General features: G+C 40.4%; 1 protein-coding gene across 2 annotated transcripts in view; it reads left to right on the top strand.

Moving 5' to 3' along the window:
- The window catches only part of LOC117397349 (major histocompatibility complex class I-related gene protein-like), a 47,626-nt gene extending 28,836 nt beyond the window's left edge, over nt 1-18,790 (top strand). Inside the window, exons 4-8 of one of the 2 annotated variants that reach the window (XM_059009623.1) lie at nt 7,263-7,550; nt 14,139-14,249; nt 15,405-15,437; nt 16,405-16,459; nt 17,702-18,790. In XM_059009623.1, coding sequence (XP_058865606.1) covers nt 7,263-7,550; nt 14,139-14,249; nt 15,405-15,437; nt 16,405-16,459; nt 17,702-17,759 — 545 coding nt within the window. In that variant the 3' untranslated portion in view covers nt 17,760-18,790. The remainder of the gene's footprint in view (nt 1-7,262; nt 7,551-14,138; nt 14,250-15,404; nt 15,438-16,404; nt 16,460-17,701) is intronic. The other variant, XM_059009624.1, reaches the window with a different exon arrangement.
- The last annotated feature ends 429 nt before the right edge of the window (nt 18,791-19,219 follow it).

Genomic DNA, 19,219 nt, shown 5'->3' with positions numbered 1-19,219 from the left:
ATGACAGAGATACAGTGATATTCCTAATAGAGTTGATATGGCAGAGATACAGTGATATTCCTCATAGAGTTGATATGGCAGAGATACAGTGATATTCCTCATAGAGTTGATATGGCAGAGATACAGTGATATTCCTCATAGAGTTGATATGGCAGAGATACAGTGATATTCCTAATAGAGTTGATATGGCAGAGATACAGTGATATTCCTAATAGAGTTGATATGACAGAGATACAGTGATATTCCTAATAGAGTTGATATGGCAGAGATACAGTGATATTCCTCATAGAGTTGATATGGCAGAGATACAGTGATATTCCTAATAGAGTTGATATGGCAGAGATACAGTGATATTCCTAATAGAGTTGATATGACAGAGATACAGTGATATTCCTAATAGAGTTGATATGACAGAGATACAGTGATATTCCTAATAGAGTTGATATGACAGAGATACAGTGATATTCCGAATAGAGTTGATATGACAGAGATACAGTGATATTCCTAATAGAGTTGATATGACAGAGATACAGTGATATTCCTAATAGAGTTGATATGACAGAGATACAGTGATATTCCTAATAGAGTTGATATGGCAGAGATACAGTGATATTCCTCATAGAGTTGATATGGCAGAGATACAGTGATATTCCTAATAGAGTTGATATGGCAGAGATACAGTGATATTCCTAATAGAGTTGATATGACAGAGATACAGTGATATTCCTCATAGAGTTGATATGACAGAGATACAGTGATATTCCTAATAGAGTTGATATGACAGAGATACCGTGATTTTCCTAATAGAGTTGATATGGCAGAGATACAGTGATATTCCTCATAGAGTTGATATGACAGAGATACAGTGATATTCCTAATAGAGTTGATATGGCAGAGATACAGTGATATTCCTAATAGAGTTGATATGACAGAGATACAGTGATATTCCTAATAGAGTTGATATGACAGAGATACAGTGATATTCCTAATAGAGCTGATATGACAGAGATACAGTGATATTCCTAATAGAGTTGATATGACAGAGATACAGTGATATTCCTAATAGAGTTGATATGACAGAGATACAGTGATATTCCTAATAGAGTTGATATGACAGAGATACAGTGATATTCCTAATAGAGTTGATATGACAGAGATACAGTGATATTCCTAATAGAGTTGATATGGCAGAGATACAGTGATATTCCTCATAGAGTTGATTTGGCAGAGATACAGTGATATTCCTAATAGAGTTGATATGGCAGAGATACAGTGATATTCCTAATAGAGTTGATATGGCAGAGATACAGTGATATTCCTCATAGAGTTGATATGGCAGAGATACAGTGATATTCCTCATAGAGTTGATATGGCAGAGATACAGTGATATTCCTCATAGAGTTGATATGGCAGAGATACAGTGATATTCCTAATAGAGTTGATATGGCAGAGATACAGTGATATTCCTCATAGAGTTGATATGGCAGAGATACAGTGATATTCCTCATAGAGTTGATATGGCAGAGATACAGTGATATTCCTCATAGAGTTGATATGGCAGAGATACAGTGATATTCCTCATAGAGTTGATATGACAGAGATACAGTGATATTCCTAATAGAGTTGATATGACAGAGATACAGTGATATTCCTCATAGAGTTGATATGGCAGAGATACAGTGATATTCCTCATAGAGTTGATATGACAGAGATACAGTGATATTCCTCATAGAGTTGATATGACAGAGATACAGTGATATTCCTCATAGAGTTGATATGACAGAGATACAGTGATATTCCTCATAGAGTTGATATGGCAGAGATACAGTGATATTCCTCATAGAGTTGATATGACAGAGATACAGTGATATTCCTAATAGAGTTGATATGACAGAGATACAGTGATATTCCTCATAGAGTTGATATGGCAGAGATACAGTGATATTCCTCATAGAGTTGATATGACAGAGATACAGTGATATTCCTCATAGAGTTGATATGACAGAGATACAGTGATATTCCTCATAGAGTTGATATGACAGAGATACAGTGATATTCCTCATAGAGTTGATATGGCAGAGATACAGTGATATTCCTCATAGAGTTGATATGACAGAGATACAGTGATATTCCTAATAGAGTTGATATGGCAGAGATACAGTGATATTCCTAATAGAGTTGATATGACAGAGATACAGTGATATTCCTAATAGAGTTGATATGACAGAGATACAGTGATATTCCTAATAGAGTTGATATGGCAGAGATACAGTGATATTCCTAATAGAGTTGATATGACAGAGATACAGTGATATTCCTAATAGAGTTGATATGACAGAGATACAGTGATATTCCTCATAGAGTTGATATGGCAGAGATACAGTGATATTCCTCATAGAGTTGATATGACAGAGATACAGTGATATTCCTAATAGAGTTGATATGACAGAGATACAGTGATATTCCTAATAGAGTTGATATGGCAGAGATACAGTGATATTCCTCATAGAGTTGATATGGCAGAGATACAGTGATATTCCTAATAGAGTTGATATGGCAGAGATACAGTGATATTCCTAATAGAGTTGATATGACAGAGATACAGTGATATTCCTAATAGAGTTGATATGACAGAGATACAGTGATATTCCTAATAGAGTTGATATGGCAGAGATACAGTGATATTCCTCATAGAGTTGATATGGCAGAGATACAGTGATATTCCTAATAGAGTTGATATGGCAGAGATACAGTGATATTCCTAATAGAGTTGATATGACAGAGATACAGTGATATTCCTAATAGAGTTGATATGACAGAGATACAGTGATATTCCTAATAGAGTTGATATGGCAGAGATACAGTGATATTCCTCATAGAGTTGATATGGCAGAGATACAGTGATATTCCTAATAGAGTTGATATGGCAGAGATACAGTGATATTCCTAATAGAGTTGATATGGCAGAGATACAGTGATATTCCTAATAGAGTTGATATGACAGAGATACAGTGATATTCCTCATAGAGTTGATATGGCAGAGATACAGTGATATTCCTAATAGAGTTGATATGGCAGAGATACAGTGATATTCCTAATAGAGTTGATATGGCAGAGATACAGTGATATTCCTAATAGAGTTGATATGACAGAGATACAGTGATATTCCTCATAGAGTTGATATGACAGAGATACAGTGATATTCCTAATAGAGTTGATATGGCAGAGATACAGTGATATTCCTAATAGAGTTGATATGGCAGAGATACAGTGATATTCCTCATAGAGTTGATATGACAGAGATACAGTGATATTCCTAATAGAGTTGATATGGCAGAGATACAGTGATATTCCTCATAGAGTTGATATGACAGAGATACAGTGATATTCCTAATAGAGTTGATATGGCAGAGATACAGTGATATTCCTAATAGAGTTGATATGACAGAGATACAGTGATATTCCTAATAGAGTTGATATGGCAGAGATACAGTGATATTCCTAATAGAGTTGATATGACAGAGATACAGTGATATTCCTAATAGAGTTGATATGGCAGAGATACAGTGATATTCCTAATAGAGTTGATATGACAGAGATACAGTGATATTCCTAATAGAGTTGATATGGCAGAGATACAGTGATATTCCTAATAGAGTTGATATGACAGAGATACAGTGATATTCCTAATAGAGTTGATATGACAGAGATACAGTGATATTCCTCATAGAGTTGATATGACAGAGATACAGTGATATTCCTAATAGAGTTGATATGGCAGAGATACAGTGATATTCCTCATAGAGTTGATATGGCAGAGATACAGTGATATTCCTAATAGAGTTGATATGACAGAGATACAGTGATATTCCTCATAGAGTTGATATGACAGAGATACAGTGATATTCCTAATAGAGTTGATATGACAGAGATACAGTGATATTCCTAATAGAGTTGATATGGCAGAGATACAGTGATATTCCTAATAGAGTTGATATGGCAGAGATACAGTGATATTCCTAATAGAGTTGATATGGCAGAGATACAGTGATATTCCTAATAGAGTTGATATGGCAGAGATACAGTGATATTCCTAATAGAGTTGATATGGCAGAGATACAGTGATATTCCTAATAGAGTTGATATGACAGAGATACAGTGATATTCCTAATAGAGTTGATATGGCAGAGATACAGTGATATTCCTAATAGAGTTGATATGGCAGAGATACAGTGATATTCCTAATAGAGTTGATATGGCAGAGATACAGTGATATTCCTAATAGAGTTGATATGGCAGAGATACAGTGATATTCCTAATAGAGTTGATATGGCAGAGATACAGTGATATTCCTAATAGAGTTGATATGGCAGAGATACAGTGATATTCCTAATAGAGTTGATATGACAGAGATACAGTGATATTCCTCATAGAGTTGATATGACAGAGATACAGTGATATTCCTCATAGAGTTGATATGGCAGAGATACAGTGATATTCCTAATAGAGTTGATATGGCAGAGATACAGTGATATTCCTAATAGAGTTGATATGGCAGAGATACAGTGGTATTCCTAATAGAGTTGATATGACAGAGATACAGTGATATTCCTAACAGAGTTGATATGACAGAGATACAGTGATATTCCTAATAGAGTTGATATGACAGAGATACAGTGGTATTCCTAATAGAGTTGATATGACAGAGATACAGTGATATTCCTAATAGAGTTGATATGACAGAGATACAGTGATATTCCTAATAGAGTTGATATGACAGAGATACAGTGATATTCCTAATAGAGTTGATATGACAGAGATACAGTGATATTCCTAATAGAGTTGATATGGCAGAGATACAGTGATATTCCTAATAGAGTTGATATGACAGAGATACAGTGATATTCCTAATAGAGTTGATATGGCAGAGATACAGTGATATTCCTAATAGAGTTGATATGACAGAGATACAGTGATATTCCTAATAGAGTTGATATGACAGAGATACAGTGATATTCCTAATAGAGTTGATATGACAGAGATACAGTGATATTCCTCATAGTTGATATGGCAGAGATACAGTGATATTCCTAATAGAGTTGATATGACAGAGATACAGTGATATTCCTAATAGAGTTGATATGACAGAGATACAGTGGTATTCCTAATAGAGTTGATATGACAGAGATACAGTGATATTCCTAACAGAGTTGATATGACAGAGATACAGTGATATTCCTAATAGAGTTGATATGACAGAGATACAGTGGTATTCCTAATAGAGTTGATATGACAGAGATACAGTGATATTCCTAATAGAGTTGATATGACAGAGATACAGTGATATTCCTAATAGAGTTGATATGACAGAGATACAGTGATATTCCTAATAGAGTTGATATGACAGAGATACAGTGATATTCCTAATAGAGTTGATATGGCAGAGATACAGTGATATTCCTAATAGAGTTGATATGACAGAGATACAGTGATATTCCTAATAGAGTTGATATGGCAGAGATACAGTGATATTCCTAATAGAGTTGATATGACAGAGATACAGTGATATTCCTAATAGAGTTGATATGACAGAGATACAGTGATATTCCTAATAGAGTTGATATGACAGAGATACAGTGATATTCCTCATAGTTGATATGGCAGAGATACAGTGATATTCCTAATAGAGTTGATATGACAGAGATACAGTGATATTCCTAATAGAGTTGATATGGCAGAGATACAGTGATATTCCTAATAGAGTTGATATGACAGAGATACAGTGATATTCCTAATAGAGTTGATATGACAGAGATACAGTGATATTCCTAATAGAGTTGATATGACAGAGATACAGTGATATTCCTAATAGAGTTGATATGACAGAGATACAGTGATATTCCTAATAGAGTTGATATGACAGAGATACAGTGATATTCCTAATAAGAGTTGATATGACAGAGATACAGTGATATTCCTAATAGAGTTGATATGACAGAGATACAGTGATATTCCTAATAGAGTTGATATGACAGAGATACAGTGATATTCCTAATAGAGTTGATATGACAGAGATACAGTGATATTCCTAATAGAGTTGATATGACAGAGATACAGTGATATTCCTAATAGAGTTGATATGACAGAGATACAGTGATATTCCTAATAGAGTTGATATGACAGTGTGGCCGAGCTGTTGTCGCAGTGACGTGTGAGTAGTGATGTCACGGACCAGGAAGTAACAGTAAACAAAGGCAATGGATGGTGGTGGAACTGAACGCTACGGCGTAAATAAACAAAAGGGTTAAACAGACAACAAACAAAAAGGTACAAGGACCAAACAAATAAACAAACAAGTATCGTGCTGGTGTAAACCCGCACGCCCAGCAGTTATTTTTATGTTTAGTTTGCTCTCTCCGCTCTCACTCCTAATACGCTCTCCCTGAGGGTAGAGAGCTGCAGGTTTATATACAGTGACCATCTCCCGATTAGCAACAATTAATCATTGAATTAACTCGGGAGATGGTCACCGTCTGCACGAGTTTAATAAGGATGCGTGACTGTCAGCTAGCTAAATAAATCACTAGCTGATCAGTCACGCATCCTCACGGGGTTTTTAAAACCACAAAAACAATAACAAATACGCAGCGCTTTTATCTGCGCCGCAAACAATAATACAAATATTATTATTTGTTTATTTAGCAGACGCCTTTATCCAAGGCGACTTACAGAGACTAGGGTGTGTGAACTATGCATCAGCTGCAGAGTCACTTACAATTACGACTCACCCGAAAGACGGAGCACAAGGAGGTTAAGTGACTTGCTCAGGGTCACACAATGAGTCAGTGGCTGAGGTGGGATTTGAACCGGGGACCTCCTGGTTACAAGCCTGTTTCTTTAACCACTGGACCACACAGCCTCCTGTCAGGCACAGGCAGAGACAGATATTCCTAATAGAGTTGATATGGTGACCTACCTTCTGAGAAAAAAGATAAAAGGAACCTGTGATATCATACACAATGTCTGTTTGTTCTGCTGTTAACTAAGACACTGCTGAGCTGATCCGTTTCAGAGATCAGTTCCAATTCAAACTGACCAGCATGCCAGGGCTAGAGCTACACTCAGATCAGCCATACATTAGCTCCATTTACATATACCCTCTCAGCCAATCAGAGTGCAGGATGTTTCTCCAGTGTGATTGAATACTGCATGAAACAATCCTGGGGTGTAACTGTAACAGTACTGATGTTCTCCTTCACCAGTCCGCCCTGCAGTGACGCTGATGCAGAGGAAATCGCAGGAATCTGCAGGAACGGACGTCATTTGCCACGTGACGGGGTTCTATCCCCGAGAGGTTGAGGTGAACTGGATCAGAGATGATGAGGCTGTGCTGGAGGAGGGGGTGTGGAGTGGAGAGGTGCTACCCAATGAGGACAGAACCTACCAGCTGAGAAAGATCCTGACAGTGAGTCCTGAGGACCAGAAGAAACACAGCTACTCCTGCCAGGTGGACCACGCCAGTCTGGATGAGAAGATGGATGTGAAATGGGGTGAGAGAGAGAGAGACCCTGCTACTGAAATAGACTGTGTGAGCAGGGAGGGAGGCTGTACCTGAGACCCTGGTACTGAAATAGACTGTGTGAGCAGGGAGGGAGAGAGGGAGGCTGTACCTGAGACCCTGGTACTGAAATAGACTGTGAGCAGGGAGGGAGGGAGGGAGGGAGGGAGGCTGTACCTGAGACCCTGGTACTGAAATAGACTGTGAGCAGGGAGGGAGGGAGGGAGGGAGGGAGGCTGTACCTGAGACCCTGCTACTGAAATAGACTGTGTGAGCAGGGAGGGAGGGAGGGAGGGAGACTGTACCTGAGACCCTGGTACTGAAATAGACTGTGTGAGCAGGGAGGGAGAGAGGGAGGCTGTACCTGAGACCCTGGTACTGAAATAGACTGTGTGAGCCGGGAGGGAGGGAGGGAGGCTGTACCTGAGACCCTGCTACTGAAATAGACTGTGTGAGCAGGGAGGGAGGGAGGGAGGCTGTGCCTGAGACCCTGCTACTGAAATAGACTGTGTGAGCCGGGAGGGAGGCTGTACCTAAGACCCTGGTACTGAAATAGACTGTGTGAGCAGGGAGGGAGGGAGGGAGGCTGTAACTGAAGTATACAATGAGAAATCACAAACACTACAGCCACTCTCTTCAATTCAAAAGCTTTTTATTGCAACAGGGATTTCCCAGCTGAAGTTCCCTCCTGATAGCACTTCACAAAGGGGTCTGCTTTAAGAACAGCTGGTGCTAGATTAGTTTATCTCATGGATGCACCCTTATGAAAAAAGAAGAGACTTAAAAATCATGCCGGTGGGCTCCCGAGTGGCGCATCCAGTAAAGGCGCTCCACGTGGAGTGCAGGATGCGCTCTATAGCCTGGACGTCGTGAGTTCCAGTCCAGGCTATTCCACAGCCGATCGTGGACGGGAGCTCCCAGGGGTTGGCACTCAATTGGCCGAGCGCCGCCCAGGGGGAGGGAGGGTTTAGGTCGGCCAGGGTGTCCTCGGCTCACCGCGCACTAGCGACCCTTGTAGTCTGACCGGGCGCTTGCGGGCTTGCCTGTAAGCTGCCCGAGTGCTGCATTGTCCTCCGACGCTGCAGCTCTTGGGTGGCTGCATGGTGAGTCCGCAGTGTGAAAAAAAGCGGTCGGCTGACGGCACACGCTTCGGAGGACAGTGTGTGTTCGTCTTCGCCCTCCCGAGCCAGCGCAGGGGTGGTAGCGGTGAGCTGAGCTTCAAATAATAATTGGCCTTTCCAAATTGGGAGAAAATAATAAAAAAAATAATTGGCAACGACTAAATTTATATAAAAAAAAAAATCATCTCGGATTCCAGAATGGACAGATTGTAGAGGGGAGCACACCATTCATTTCAATAGGGATTGTAGAGGGGAGCACACCATTCATTTCAGTAGGGATTGTAGAGGGGAGCACACCATTCATTTCAATAGGGATTGTAGAGGGGAGCACACCATTCATTTCAATAGGGATTGTAGAGGGGAGCACACCATTCATTTCAATAGGGATTGTAGAGGGGAGCACACCATTCATTTCAATAGGGATTGTAGAGGGGAGCACACCATTCATTTCAATAGGGATTGTAGAGGGGAGCACACCATTCATTTCAATAGGGATTGTAGAGGGGAGCACACCATTCATTTCAATAGGGATTGTAGAGGGGAGCACACCATTCATTTCAATAGGGATTGTAGAGGGGAGCACACCATTCATTTCAATAGGGATTGTAGAGAGGAGCACACCATTCATTTCAATAGGGATTGTAGAGGGGATCACACCATTCATTTCAATAGGGATTGTAGAGAGGAGCACACCATTCATTTCAATAGGGATTGTAGAGGGGAGCACACCATTCATTTCAATAGGGATTGTAGAGGGGAGCACACCATTCATTTCAATAGGGATTGTAGAGGGGAGCACACCATTCATTTCAATAGGGATTGTAGAGGGGAGCACACCATTCATTTCAATAGGGATTGTAGAGGGGAGCACACCATTCATTTCAATAGGGATTGTAGAGGGGAGCACACCATTCATTTCAATAGGGATTGTAGAGGGGAGCACACCATTCATTTCAATAGGGATTGTAGAGGGGAGCACACCATTCATTTCAATAGGGATTGTAGAGGGGAGCACACCATTCATTTCAATAGGGATTGTAGAGGGGAGCACACCATTCATTTCAATAGGGATTGTAGAGGGGAGCACACCATTCATTTCAATAGGGATTGTAGAGAGGAGCACACCATTCATTTCAATAGGGATTGTAGAGGGGAGCACACCATTCATTTCAATAGGGATTGTAGAGAGGAGCACACCATTCATTTCAATAGGGATTGTAGAGGGGATCACACCATTCATTTCAATAGGGATTGTAGAGGGGATCACACCATGCATTTCAATAGGGATTGTAGAGGGGAGCACACCATTCATTTCAATAGGGATTGTAGAGGGGAGCCCACCATTCATTTCAATAGGGACTGTAGAGGGGAGCACACCATTCATTTCAATAGGGATTGTAGAGGGGAGCACACCATTCATTTCAATAGGGATTGTAGAGGGGAGCACACCATTCATTTCAATAGGGATTGTAGAGGGGAGCACACCATTCATTTCAATAGGGATTGTAGAGGGGAGCACACCATTCATTTCAATAGGGATTGTAGAGGGGAGCACACCATTCATTTCAATAGAGATTGTAGAGGGGAGCACACCATTCATTTCAATAGGGATTGTAGAGGGGAGCACACCATTCATTTCAATAGGGATTGTAGAGGGGAGCACACCATTCATTTCAATAGGGATTGTAGAGGGGAGCACACCATTCATTTCAATAGGGATTGTAGAGGGGAGCACACCATTCATTTCAATAGGGATTGTAGAGGGGAGCACACCATTCATTTCAATAGGGATTGTAGAGGGGAGCACACCATTCATTTCAATAGGGATTGTAGAGGGGAGCACACCATTCATTTCAATAGGGATTGTAGAGGGGAGCACACCATTCATTTCAATAGGGGATTTGGTTGGGACCCATAAATCATGCTGAATTACCCAGAATGCCGGTTTGTAGAGGGGCCGGATTAGACTGGTTTTACTGGAAATGCTGAACACAACATATGAGACCCTAATAACCAGGTTTTATGGTGATGAAAATACACTTTTTTTGTTGTCTTCATGTTGCTGAGAGGGAGAACATGTACTTATATCCAGATGTTAAAGGATAATTAGTCAGACCTTTCAATTGAGTAAATGAAACACTGTACCTTCTCTTAATTTGAAATACAAGCTATACATAATGGTCAAATATGGTAGTTTCAAATGTGCCACTGTAAGAAAGAACGCAAGTTCATAACCCCTCAGCTCCAAGCGAGTGCCACTGGAAGCACACCCTGTCACTTTATACTCCAGGTCTAACCCCAGACAATGCAATATTGAAGAGTAACGCCTGTTCAGTTAGGATTATGTTGTACTTTTGCCTCACCAAAGTGGCCATAAACAATGCTCGAATGCATGACAAATGCAACTTCAAAAATCTGCCAAAAATTCAAAATCTGCAGATACCAAAATGCTTTGCTTGATTCTTGTAGATCTCAACACTTATCCAAAAATCTCAACATCTATCCAAAAATCTTTGCTTGATTTTTTGAAGCCACCCACTTTGAGTTATTAAACTTGGTAGAAATACCAGTTCTAATTTCAGGAGGGGGATAATGACCAGTAGGGGGGGCTTGAAACCAAAAGTGTTTCACAGAATTTGTAAGAGTGGTTCCTGAGGTTCTTACAGCAATACTAACATCTTAGGACCCGCAGCCCCTACAGGCTAGGGTTGTCACGATACCAGAATTTTGAACTTCGATACGGTACCAGTTCAGTTTCACGATACTCGATACCTCTTCAATACCACGGCAAAAAAAAAAAAAACATCTGAACACGCAAAATAAGAGAAAATTCCTTTAATGAAGGTAAACAACCTTGACTCCAGTTCAAACGGTGCAGGTGCAGTAAACAGAATTTGCATATTATCACTTAAGAAAATGTTTTGTGTAGGACTATGATTGACTGGCCCTTTAATAGTTCTGCTTGTTTTTGGTAATGAAATAAAGAGGATGAAGTAAAACTACACAGTGGATGAATTTGAGATTTTTATTAAGTGATTCAGGTGAGTGCTCTGTACATTATTGATGGAGAAAAGTTCTCAAGTTTTTACTGTTATTATATTTGTGCTTATAACTGTAACTACAGGAGTTTCAGGTAAGTACCATATGTGGAATAAATCAGCACAAACTGGGGGTTCAGAAAATAAAAAAATCCATTGTTTGATTTGATACCCACTAAATTTAATACAGAAATGTAGGGCAGCAGTGTGGAGTAGTGGTTAGGGCTCTGGACTCTTGACTGGAGGGTCGTGGGTTCAATCCCAGGTAGGGGACACTGCTGCTGTACCCTTGAGCAAGGTACTTTACCTAGATTGCTCCAGTAAAAACCCAAATGTATAAACGAGTAATTGTATGTAAAAATAATGTGATATCTTGTAATGATTGTAAGTTGTCTGCTAAGAAAATAGTAATAAACAAAAAACTAATGAATGGCAGGATGAAAATAAAACATGCTTTTGAGAGAAAAAAAAGAACATTTGTTGTCAATAAATATTTTTTCAGTGCTCCTAGTAGAAAAAAATGTATTTTACAATCAAACTTCAAGGTCTTGGGTACATGTCTAAAATGAAATAATTAAAATTGGAACTCCAGAACAAAAATTACAGCCATTTATAACAAAACTATAGAAAATGCAAGAAATGCTAAATAATATATAAAATAAGAAAATGATCAAAAACAAGGGAAACGCAATCCTTGTTTTCTTTTGTTTCACGATGTTTTCTTTGCTATCCTGCGCGTCTGCTCCATCCAGTGCTCTCTCACACAGCGTGAAGCAGTCAGTCAGATTCTCACCGACGTAGATGCCCATATTTGGTATAATTAGAAAGCCACAGTCCGCCCCTTTCCAAGAGTGACAGCCATATGCGCCTATGATATACCGCTCTCGTGTACTACGTCGTCGAAGGCCGAGCCCGGGGGCGACCGCAATAAATCTAGACTAACCTCAGAGAGAAACCTGTGAAGTGTGTTTGATACATTGACAGATAACTAGCGTTGTTTCCCCCAGGCGAACAGCAGCTAGCAAGTGAAGTGGCAGGAGGCAGCGCTGTTTTACAGTTGAAATCCCGTTCCTGTACGGTGGCTGAGAGGTGCAAAAATACTTGTTTTCATGCGTTCCCATGACGTGTTTCTTCAAGCCTCTTGTCATACAAACATATTTCAATGTAATTTAAAAAAAATATATACATATATATTTTGCTTGTTTTAAAGAAATGAGCTAACTAGCAAAGCTACCGATGTATTAGCTTAGCTAGCTTGCTTGCTCGCTGGTCATCTGTAACATTAATGTGAAAGCAGACAAATACTATCTATCACTCCAACGTAGAGCACAACACCGTACACATTAGCACTAAGTTAGCTAGCTTGCTTTCTTAATTTCACATTTCCCCGTCGTTTTCATTGAGGACATGTATTTTAAATTCAATAGTCTGTCGCTAACCTGTCTGAAGAGGTCACAGTGCCTGTCCGCCAAATGCTTCGCTCAATTTGAGGTGTTGCCTCCTTTTGGTGTACCGTCTTAAAGCACTGTTTGCATATGGGCTTGGATGGGTCTTTTGCTTTGCCCTGCACATTCGCTTCATAAGCGAAATACTTCTGCTGTTCTCTTTTTCTAAGAGCACGGGCCGCTGGGCTTGTTTGCCTCCCATTTTAACCTTTTACTCCTGAATCCTGGCCGTCTCGTTGTCGTTGTTTCCACCTGCAGTGTATGGTGTCCCTGCGCGGACAGAAAGGGAAGCTTTTTTTTTTTTTTTAATTATCGACTCTGTCTTTTACATGAAGGACGCAAACACGCAATTTTCATTGTACAAGCACAGAGTGCTCCGATACTTTGTTTTTTGATATTACCGAATGCATAATTAATGAAGCTCAGAACCATTTTTGAAATTTGGTATCGTGGCAGTATCAAAGTATCGGTATTTTTGACAACCCTACTACAGGGTAAAGGGTTGGGCTGAAGTTTGAATAACTTGCCAGGAGTGAGTACGGTGCTCCTGGTATTTGTGTCTCTCAAGCCCTGTTCATTACGAGTCGAACGAGGTGCTGCACATGATGGGAGCGTCTAAGTTGAGCCCAGGGTGATTTTTCTGGTCAGGGTCACTGTTTCACTTTAGGTTGACCTTTGCCAGGTCACAGCTCGAAGGGGAAATAAAAAATTTAAAAAATATTAGCATTTCTGAACTCAGCGGACCTGAAAACCCCCAGGTGAATTCTTCTAGCAAAATCTGCCCCTTTTCTGGTTGTTGGCGTGGAATGAACCGATATGTATACATTTTAGAAGTATTTATTAATCAGCACTCAAATTGTCTGTTTGTTTAATGTTTACACCAGGCTGGCACATGAGTACCCGCACTTTATTGTTGAGAATTTCACCCCCCTCTTCACTGATTGCTTTTGCTAAACAGTCTCCTGTGTGTTTGCAGTTCCAGAGGCTGCTCTCAACATGGGGTTTGTTGCTGGTGGTGTGCTGGCTGCTCTGGGTCTGATCATCGCAGTGATCATAGGAGCTCTCATCTGGAAGAAAAGAGCATCAGGTGAGAGAGAGGGAGGCGGGGTTAAGAGCTGCTTTATTAATGCTGCATTTCTAATTCCTTTATGAATTGTGTTCTGTATGTACAGAATAGACATGATGGAGACATGAAATATACACATTTATGAGATTAACATGAACAAACTCCCATTTCTAGATTATCAGTCTTTTAATGCCCTGGTCTCTCCTGCAGTAAATGTGTAAAAGGTGCCTGTACTAGTCTTTGCACTGGGCTGCTGATTCCTCCATGTAGGAATCTGAAGAGATGTCTTCCACAGTCCTCTCTGGGCTCAGCTTTCAGCTGGCCTTAAAGTTTAGGTTCTGAATAAACTGCTGCCAGCACTGGGGCAGTGAGGATGGATAGAGCCCTAACTCCTGAAACAGCTAACCAAGGATTTGAACCCCTGATGGCACTCCAGATTTGCAGAGTACTGGAAACGTTACCCAACATGAGTTTAACACACATGCTATGCTCTTGGAAAACAACATGATGATAATGTGTGCTTATAAGCTCAAGGGGACTCTTCCAGGTGCCGATAAGGACATGAATCTAGTATTTTAGAAATGCTTTACAAGAAGAACCCACACATCAGTGACACAGAGGCTGAATGCAACATATAGCTAGACCTGCTGTACATTCTCTCAGTCTTTATCTCAAGGAACTCAAGGAAACTGGGATATTTTGGGAGGCCCTGGACAAGGACACTGACCCACAATTTCAGGGCAGCCCTGTCCAAAGCTGGACGGGTCACCCTGGTCACTAAAGCAGAAATGTCTCGAGCCCCCAGTCATGACTTTACTTGAGCTGCTAGTTTTGTTCTTTTAATGCGTTTAAAATAAAAATTGCACATGAAGGAGAGTAACTGGCAGAATCTTCAGAAAAATATCTGCAGTGGTTTTAGTGCACGAGGTCAGAGTTTCTTGGTGATTTTAGTGAGTGCTTTTAGCAATGAATCTCAACAGGGTCCTATAGTTGTATAAAGCAGGGCTGGGTGCAGGGAAAGTGAATCCAGCCCTGGCATGTGTGCTCTAATAACATGAGTGCAATCACAACCTTCTCCAGTGTCTGGAATAATGACAATACATTTCTCAATGATATGAAGCTGCTGATAGATTCACTTGTAAATACAGTAACCCTGAGTTTGTAATTCACTCCTAGATGCCAGGAGCCCTGACTACACACCAGCGCAAAGTGAGTATTTTAGATGTGTTTTAATTGTATAGATTTAAGTAGAAGAAATAAAACACTTCTAATGTGTTGAAGATCAAGGCTGGAGAAAAACAAACAGAATTGAATTCAAGAATTACAATTTAAAAGACGACTCTGAATTTGTTATAGGGGTTAGAATGCAGTTCTTTAAATACTGTTCTTGTGAACAATTTAACTTGCGCTACCGGAAAACCGATCTGTAGAAACTGCCTGTACCTGCTTAATATCATTTCTATGGTTGAGAGTTGTAATCTATGTGTTTCTGCAGAGCTGTCTCTACCTGGTTTGCTCTGCTTTTAGGAGCTCATTGTTTTCTATGGTTCAGAGTTGTAATCTATGTGTTTCTGCAGAGCTGTCTCTACCTGGTTTGCTCTGCTTTTAGGAGCTCATTGTTTTCTATGGTTCAGAGTTGTAATCTGTGTGTTTCTGCAGAGCTGTCTCTACCTGGTTTGCTCTGCTTTTAGGAGCTCATTGTTTTCTATGGTTCAGAGTTGTAATCTATGTGTTTCTGCAGAGCTGTCTCTACCTGGTTTGCTCTGCTTTTAGGAGCTCATTGTTTTCTATGGTTCAGAGTTGTAATCTATGTGTTTCTGCAGAGCTGTCTCTACCTGGTTTGCTCTGCTTTTAGGAGCTCATTGTTTTCTATGGTTCAGAGTTGTAATCTATGTGTTTCTGCAGAGCTGTCTCTACCTGGTTTGCTCTGCTTTTAGGAGCTCATTGTTTTCTATGGTTCAGAGTTGTAATCTATGTGTTTCTGCAGAGCTGTCTCTACCTGGTTTGCTCTGCTTTTAGGAGCTCATTGTTTTCTAATGCCACACCTGCTAGATACTAAACTAGAGTAACATTCAAATATAAACCCAAGTGAGAAGGGCTTTACAGGCTCTTCTATGAAAGATCTCCTCATTCCTGGTGTCTGCTTCTATTGATTTTATTATTATTATTATTTCAGCAAAGGAACAAAGTGATGCTTCATCCAACTCATCCAACTCCACCAACAATGACAGGTAAAGATACATTTTCATGCACTTTTAATTACTATTATAGGACAGCGCACAGCACACCAACAAGGAGGGTAGAGTTCAGAGGAGAGCCTGAGAGCGGTCCTGCTTCTCACTGATACTCCAGCATTGTCTTGATAGGACAGAGCACAGCACACCAACAAGGAGGGTAGAGTTCAGAGGAGAGCCTGAGAGCGCTCCTGCTTCTCACTGATACTCCAGCATTGTCTTGATAGGACAGAGCACAGCACACCAACAAGGAGGGTAGAGTTCAGAGGAGAGCCTGAGAGCGCTCCTGCTTCTCACTGATACTCCAGCATTGTCTTGATAGGACAGAGCACAGCACACCAACAAGGAGGGTAGAGTTCAGAGGAGAGCCTGAGAGCGCTCCTGCTTCTCACTGATACTCCCGCATTGTCTTGATAGGACAGAGCACAGCACACCAACAAGGAGGGTAGAGTTCAGAGGAGAACCTGAGAGCGCTCCTGCTTCTCACTGATACTCCAGCATTGTCTTGATAGGATAGAGCACAGCACACCAACAAGGAGGGTAGAGTTCAGAGGAGAGCCTGAGAGCGCTCCTGCTTCTCACTGATACTCCAGCATTGTCTTGATAGGACAGAGCACAGCACACCAACAAGGAGGGTAGAGTTCAGAGGAGAGCCTGAGAGCGCTCCTGCTTCTCACTGATACTCCAGCATTGTCTTGATAGGACAGAGCACAGCACACCAACAAGGAGGGTAGAGTTCAGAGGAGAGCCGGAGAGTGCTCCTGCTTCTCACTGATACTCCAGCATTGTCTTGATAGGACAGTCAGTAAAGAGCCTGATGCTTGTAGGGATAGTTCAGAGCGCCGGCTATTTTCTACCCATCTCACCAGTCATGATGTTTGAAGAGGCAGGACCTACTAATTTGAGATAAGGATGTGTCACACATTTCTGTGTTATTGAGAATGAAATCTATATCGGAATCTTCTGACTGATCTCATCTGTTTTAATCCCATCACAGTTTATACATTATTGGGTATTAGTTCCGTTCTGTTCACAGCAGAGTAAAATGAGCCTCCATCTTCTGTAAGGATGAAACGGTGTGACTGTAACAGAGGTGCAGGGAGCAGCAGTTAGGATTTTGAGTTGTTTCTTGCTAGTTTTGAGGGTGCAAACACAAACACAGACTGGCTCCATTGTGCTTTTCTCACCCATGTGCTTTACTAACCACAGTCTCTTTGTTCCATGTCTGTATTGTTCCAGGTGTGACCCCATTGCAGAGAAGCTGATGACACAGGAAGAGAATAAACGACTCGGCTGAGGCTTCATCTTTTATTGTCATGTATTATTATTTTACTGAAGCTTTGAGATGTACAGAAGATGTTCACTTTTCAGTGTACCTGTAATATTTCTGTAAACAGTAAATGTATATATTAGTGTCACTTCTTTAACTTCTTTCAGTCTAAAATAATGTAATGAGTCAAACTCTCTGAAAAAAACATTCTTTAAATAACTCAAGTAAAGCTTTCTGAGGAGCATCTTCAAATGTGATCAAGAGTATCATGTGAAGCATAAATGTGTTTGTGAGGGCTGGGAGCCCCGCACATGAAAAGAGGGCAGGGCAGAGCTCTGTGTAAAATGTACTTGTTTTGTATTTTGCTTTAAATGTATTATTTGTTTATTTTAGAACAGGGTACCCCTCCGCCCCTGTGCAGTTTATCATTTTGTATTTATTTTGTGGTGTTATTATTATTATTATTATTATTATTATTATTATTATTATTATTATTATCATTATTATCATTATTATTATTATTATTATTATTATTATTATTAGTATTATTATTATTATTATTATGGTGAGTTATTATTATTATTATTATTGTGGTGTTTTATTATTTGTAAATGTGACGGTGAAGAGCCGTAGGTTTTGTTTGGCAGGGTGGATGGGAAGCCCCATCCACAATTTTACGACCTCGTGGTGATGTGTGGCTGTCACTAGTGCGTTGTTAAACTAGCCGGCAGTCACACGTAATTAATAAACTCGTGCAGATTGTGGCCGAGGGGTAATAGAATCATTACTAGCTAGTTAAACCCCTCGGTGCGGTATATAAACCTGCAGCGCTCTCAGTTGGGGGTGGAGAGTAGTGGGGAGAACGCGAGCGAGAGAAGGCGTCTGAAAACAAAAGAAACTAAGAAACCAAGGATCAGTGAAGGCTGCTGCCCAGCCTGACTTGTCTTCCTCAGTGTTGGTGATGTTGTTTTCTTTGATTTATTTTTACTCTGTGTGTGTTTATTCTTGTTATTTAAATAAACGGCGCTGCAGGGTCTTTGTGCACTGCAGTATTTCTCCTTTGTGTTTCTTCCTGCGTCTGGCCTGACGTCACCACACGGCTACCCTGTCACAGTCTTTATTGTACAGTCAGCAATACAAGATGAAACCCATCAAAAACAACAACATACAAATGTGTATCTAAAGATAATCATTATTTATTAAACACGCTTTACAAGATGCTGAGCATGGAGCTGCTTAAGCCTGTGGAAAGCACTAATAGATTTCAATATTCAATAAAACATTTCCAAGCCTCTGAAATAATACCTTGAGGCAGGAGGTAACAGTGTACATGAATTGAGCTTTCTTCATATTGTACTGCTGAACTCAACAGGAATGTAACAGTTTAACAACTTTCCTAAAGAGACGTGTGTTCCTAACTATGAGACTGTGTGGAACGTCTTGGAACATTTAGGGCTCTATTCTCAGGGTTCTGCACCAGTCTAACA

Source organism: Acipenser ruthenus, chromosome 39 (assembly GCF_902713425.1).
Source record: "Acipenser ruthenus chromosome 39, fAciRut3.2 maternal haplotype, whole genome shotgun sequence".
Lineage (NCBI taxonomy): Eukaryota > Metazoa > Chordata > Actinopteri > Acipenseriformes > Acipenseridae > Acipenser > Acipenser ruthenus.
The sequence above is the reverse complement of the archived record's forward strand: the minus strand, read 5'-3'. Positions and strand labels throughout refer to the sequence as shown.